The sequence below is a fragment of the Chrysochloris asiatica genome, unplaced genomic scaffold (assembly GCF_000296735.1).
Source record: "Chrysochloris asiatica unplaced genomic scaffold, ChrAsi1.0 scaffold00125, whole genome shotgun sequence".
In the NCBI taxonomy this organism is placed as follows: domain Eukaryota; kingdom Metazoa; phylum Chordata; class Mammalia; order Afrosoricida; family Chrysochloridae; genus Chrysochloris; species Chrysochloris asiatica.
Window position 1 is genome coordinate 6,985,079 of NW_006408643.1, and position 5,890 is coordinate 6,990,968.

Sequence of the window (5,890 nt, forward strand, 5' to 3'; positions counted from 1 at the left end):
CTAGATAATGTATGTCTTCCTTACCCTAATTAAACTGTCCTAGCATAACAAACGCCTTCCTTACCCTAATGAAGCTATCCTAGCTATAGGTAATGGCCAATCAAGTTATGTAATCTCGTACCTTACTAAGTGTAAACCAATCCTAGAGAAGTTAGGTAGAAGACCCCCGAATCTGTTTATAAAAATCTATAAAAACCCGCTATCAGAGAGCTCGGGGCTCTATCCCTATTCCGCTGCATAGGTTAAGGGTAGAGACCTGGCTCGAGCTTGAATAAAGTAACCCTTGTGCACTTGCATCGGCTTCTGCATCGACTCCTCGGGTGGTTTTTGGGGACCCTGAACACTGGGCATAACATCTGTCCTTCCAACACAGATTAAGGTTTGTTCTTCCAGCAGTTCCTGTTACTTTCAATATTTTCGTCAACATAATAATTCAAATGTGCTTAGGCTTCCAACTTTCACCTGGTTTGGGTCCGGAGCACCTTAGTTCTCAAATGGACATCTTCTTCACGCTGGAACACTTTGAAGAGGCCTTTTGCAGCAGATTTGCCTAATGCAATGTGTCATGTGATTTCATGACTGTTGCTTCCAAGAGCTCTGACTGTGGATATAAAGCAAAACGAAGTCTTTGTCAACCTCAATCGTTTTTTCCGTTTGTTGTTGTTGTGATGTGCCGTGGAGTCGGTTCCGACTCATAGAGATCATGTACAGTTTCCAAGGTTGTAAACCTTTATGGGAGCAGAAAGCCTCATCTTTCTCCCGTGGAACAGCTGGTAGTTTCGAACCACTGATCCTGAGGATAGCAATCCGATTCTATTCCTAACAACTATGCTACTAGAGCTCCTTTTATCTCCGTTTAGCATGCTGTTCTTTATTGGTCCACTTGTGAGGCTCTTTGTTTTCTCTACAATGAGCTGAAATTTATACCTCAGCGTAGTGAATTATCTAATGCCTCTTCTAGCCATAGTCTAACTCCCACCAAACAATATTTCTGCCCAGCTGGGTCTGGGCAAGAGAAGGTGGGAGAAGATATGAACGAGATAACACAATTCACCCATGGATGTTAGCAGAGTCCACTGTAAATTGTGAAAACTGGACTCTCTAACATGGATTTCAAATGAGCCATCTCAGAAGCAGGATGGGGGATTCTACCGCCATCAAAGAAGAGCCAGTAAGGGAGCTTGTGGATTCCCAAGTCCAGCTAACAGAGAGGGCTATGAGAGGAATTGTCGGTGCTTCATACTGATGGCTGCATTCTTTGATCTTCATCAGTCCTCTTTGCTTCCAGCAAGCAAGGTTGTGTCATCTGCATATCTCAGGTTGTTAGTGATTCGTCTTCCAATCCTGATGCCATGTTCTTCTTCATATAATCCAGTTTCTCCAACTATGTGCTTGGCATCCACACCAAATCAGTTATGATGTAAGGATACAACCCTGACACACAACTGTCCTGATTTTAAACCATTTTGTATCTCCTTGTTCTGTTGGTCAACGTACAGGTTCCTCATAAACACAATGAAGTGTTCTGAAACACCCGGTTTTTTTGCAATGTTGCCCATAGTTTCTATGATCTAACACAGTCGGATGCCTTTGCACAGTCAATAGAACACAAGGTGATCATCTTTCTGGTGGTTATTCTCTGCTTGCAGCCAAGATCCATCTGACATCAACAATAATATCCCCCAACACATCTTCTTCTGATTCCAGTGTAAATTTCTGGCAATTCCCTATTGTGTACTGCTGCAACCGTTTTTAAATTATCTACAAAAAAATCTCAGCGTGCTGGTCACATAGCAGGTTACAAGCTAGCTCGGTTTCGAACCACAGTTTGAATCTACTAGTCGCTCCTCAGAAAAAAGATGAGGCTTTCTGATCCCGTAAAGATATACAGCCTCGGAGACCTCTGGAAGTTCTCTGTCAATGTATGGCTGCCGCTGTTTCGGTTATCACCTTTAGTAAAATTTTACTTGCATGGGATATCAGAGATATTGTCCAATGATTTCCACATTCCGTTGGGTCACCTCTCTTTGGAATGGGCACAAATATGGAAGTCTTCCAATTGGCTGACAGTTGTCTTTCGCATTTCTTGGCATAGATGAGTGAGAGCCTTGAACCGTTTCACTTTGTATCCTATCATTTCCAGGAGCCTTGTTTGTCACCAATGCCTCAATGTCCACAGCTTCCTCCAGTACCTTTGGTTCTTGGTCACATCCTACCTCTTAGAAATGCCGGAATATTGACCAAGGCTATTTCATACAGCATCTCTGTATATTTCTTCCATCTGCTTCTGATGCGTCCGGTATCATTCAGTACTTTGCTTGTGTGTTGATAAGTTGTCACAGAGTTGGTTCAGACACGCAGCAACCCTATATAGGGCTTCCAAGGAGCGGCTGGTGGGTCTGAACCACTGATATTTAACTTAACAGTTCAGCGCTTATCCTACAGTGCCACACCACAAGTCCATACCATTTTGCCCATAGAATCTTTTCAATATTGTAATCTAAGGCTTGGATTTTTCTCTTCAATTCTTTCAGCTTCAGAAATGCTGAATATGTTCTTTCCTTTTGGTTTTCTAACACCAGATGTTTGCACATTTCACCGTACTTGACTTTGTATTTTCCAGCTGTCCTTTGAATGTTTTTGTTCAGCTCTTTTACTTCCTCATTTATTACAGTTTTTTAGCCTTTCTATGTGCAAAATCAGTTTCAGAGTGTCTTCTGATATCTATTTGAGTATTTTCTTTCATCCCACAAACTCTCTTGGCCTTTGATCACTAGTGTTTAGTGGATCTAATCTATTCTTGAGATGGTCTGTAAATTCAGGTGGGATAGGCTAAAGCTCAGGGTCTGGTGTGGTGCTGTGGGTTAATGTGATGGACTGCAAGGTCGGTGATTCAAGCTCACCAGTCACTCCTCAGAAAGCCTATACAGGGTCGCTATTGGTCAGAACCCACTCCATGGCACTTAACAACAACAACAATACTGAAGGTCCTATTTTGGCTCTTGTGGGCTTGTTTTAATTTTCTTCAGCTTCAGCTTCAGCCTGAACTTACACATGAGTAACTGACAGTCTGTTATAGACTGTCCTGGTCTTGTTTTGGATGATGATGTGGAGCTTTTCCACCAACTCTTCCCACAGATGTAGTGTGTATTTGATTGTATTTCTGTGTATTCCATCTGGCAAGATCCACATGCATAATCGCCTTTCAAGTTATTCAAAAAAGGTATGTGCAATGAAGAAATCATGGGTCTTACAAAATTCTATGATGCAATCTCCAGCACCATTTCAAACACCGAGGTCATATTTTCCAATTACTGATCCTTCCTCTTTGGTTCCAACCTTTGTATTCTAATCATAGTAATTATCAATACATCTTGATTGCATGTTTGGTCAATTTCAGAGTGAAGAAGTTGGTAGAATTCTTCAATGTCATCCTCACTGGCTTTAGTGGTTGGTGCATAAATTTGAATAATAGTTGTATTAACTGAATTTCCTTGTAGGCATACAGATATTATACTATCACAGACAACACTGTACTTTAAGATCTTGGAAAAAAAACCTGTAGATGATGAACGTGACACCATTCCTCCTACTCAGTCTGTCATTCCCAGTGTAGTAAGTCATATGATTGCATGATTCAAAGTGCCCAGGACCAGTCCATTTCAGTTCACTAATGCTTACGGTGGACTCCTGGTGTGGCACTGTGGGCTAATATGCTCGACTGCAAAGTCAGTTTGAACCGCAAAGTCAGTGGTTCAAGCTCACCAGCTGCTCCTTAGAAACCCTAAACAGGGTCACTATGGGTCGGAACGGAGTCCTGATATGGTGCTGTGGGTTAACTGCTGGGCTGCAAAGTTGGTTTCTTAGGCATTAGTGAGCTGAAATGGACTGGTATTGGCCATTTTGAATCTGAGGACCACAGGGTTTACATATTGTCAGGAGGGACCAGTCGCTGGAGAAGGATACCATGTTTGGTAAGGTGGAGAGTCAGAGAAAAAGAGGAAGACCCCCAATGAGATGGACTGGTCAAGGGGCAGCATCAATGGACTCAAGCGTGGCAACAGTACTGAGGTGGCTCAGGATGGGGCAGTGTTTCATTCTGCTGTGCATAAGGTCGCTATGAGTCAGTACTGACTCGATGGCTCCTAACAATAACAAAGTAGGTTTGAACTGCTCACAGTTCAGCTATGGGCTGCACCGTCTGGACAGCACTTAACAACAATGCTTACGGGGAGCAACCTTTATGCATTCCCTTTCATTTTTGAGGACTTCCAATTTTCTTAGATTCATACTTTGAACATTCCACATGGTGATTATTAATGGGTATTTGTAGCTATTTCTCCTCGTTTTGAGCGTCCCGAGGGCTTCACTCCATTGGCTTCGTTGTGCTCAGCTCTCCTCTGAGGAGGCCGTTGGAGTCTGAGTGCCTTCTCCCAGAGGAGCTCATCTTCCGGCGCCATAGGTGAAAACGCCCCACAGCTGTTCACACGGTTCTCAGTGACTAACCCATGCAGAGCTGGCCCGCCTCTCCTTCTTCCGAGGCTGAGTCTGGAAGTTCTGCTGAGAGCTGTGCCCCCTGGGTGACCCTGCTGGTACTGAAAATCCTGGTGGCACAGCTTCCAGCATCCCAGCAGCACGCGAGTCACCGCGTACAACAGGTGAGTGACGCTTACTGAGGAATGCTAGAACTTGGAAGCCACCTCACTATTCCACAGCTGGTCCTTCTTGCTGCTAAGTGCTGGCAACCCAGCCCTTCAAATTCCCACTGTGCACATCTGAGAAGGATTGATCCGTCATCTCCTTCACTTCGTAAGATTTTTTAAAAAGTCACAAAATGAGGTGGTGGCAGGACTGGAGCTCAGGGGCAATTCTAGTTACTCTGGCCACTGGCCTGTCCCCAGCCCTGAGCTGGTCCAATCACAGCCCTCCCAGAGGAGGGTCCTAGAGACTCAAGCTCTGCAGAACTGTGAGGACTCCAACAGGGGAAACGCCCTCCCACCCGACTTCAGAAGCCCCCGGAGGATGTAACAGCTCCCAGGGTCCTCTGAGGCTGCTGTGATCAGCCCAGCCAGGACTCCAGGTGCTCCCCCGGTTCTGGCCCCAGGTGAGCAGCACCTCCCCCGCACACACGCACCCCCACCCCCCGGCCCCTGAACGTACCCAGCTCCTCCCGCGTGAAGGGCAGGAAGGTGGTGTCTTCATTGAGGTTCTTGTTGAAGTCGATGCACAGGAGGCTCAGCTGCTTCTTGATGCTCTTGATTTTCTAACAGGAAGGAAGCCATGATGGGAGCTCCCAGGGGAGGCTCCTCTGGGGCTGAGGGTTTATGAGGGCGGCCCCTCCTAGTGAAAGCTCCCCTGGGGCTGAAGGTTTGAGTGAGGGGTCCCTGATCCTGGTGGAGGGTCCCCACTCCTGGTGAAGGCTCCCCTCAGGCTGAGGGTGTGAGGAGTGGTCCCCACCCTGGTGAGGGCACCCTCCTGAGACTCGGGCAGGAAGAAGGGATGACAGTTGAGAGGGGACACAGATGGAACCAGGAAGGAAGCAGGGGTCGGGAGGCAAGTGCAGGAAGTCACACTGTGCACTCTGGCTTCTGTGGCAGTCACCCGAGGCCAAGGGAACCTCTGCCCTCGTTCCCTGGATGACAAAGTGGGCTTGCTGTGGGCCCACCTATGGCTCTATTAGCCAAAATCCCCAAACCCACTGCCACGGCGCCAATTCAGATTCACAGCAACCTTCTAGGACAGAGGAGAAGTGCTCCTTATTCTAGGACACAGAAGAAGCGCTCCTTATTCTAGGACAGAGGAGAAGTGCTCCTTATTCTAGGATAGAGGAAAAGTCCTCCTTATTCTAGGACAGAGGAGAAGCGCTCCTTATTCTAGGACAGAGGAGAAG

At 46.3% G+C, this 5,890-nt stretch overlaps 1 protein-coding gene across 1 annotated transcript in view; it reads right to left on the reverse strand.

The window, feature by feature from the left end:
- The window catches only part of THOP1 (thimet oligopeptidase 1), a 37,281-nt gene that overhangs the window by 11,640 nt on the left and 19,751 nt on the right, over positions 1-5,890 (reverse strand). The window contains exon 5 of the mRNA XM_006869056.1: positions 5,161-5,263. Within this exon, the coding sequence (XP_006869118.1) occupies positions 5,161-5,263 (103 nt within the window). The remainder of the gene's footprint in view (positions 1-5,160; positions 5,264-5,890) is intronic.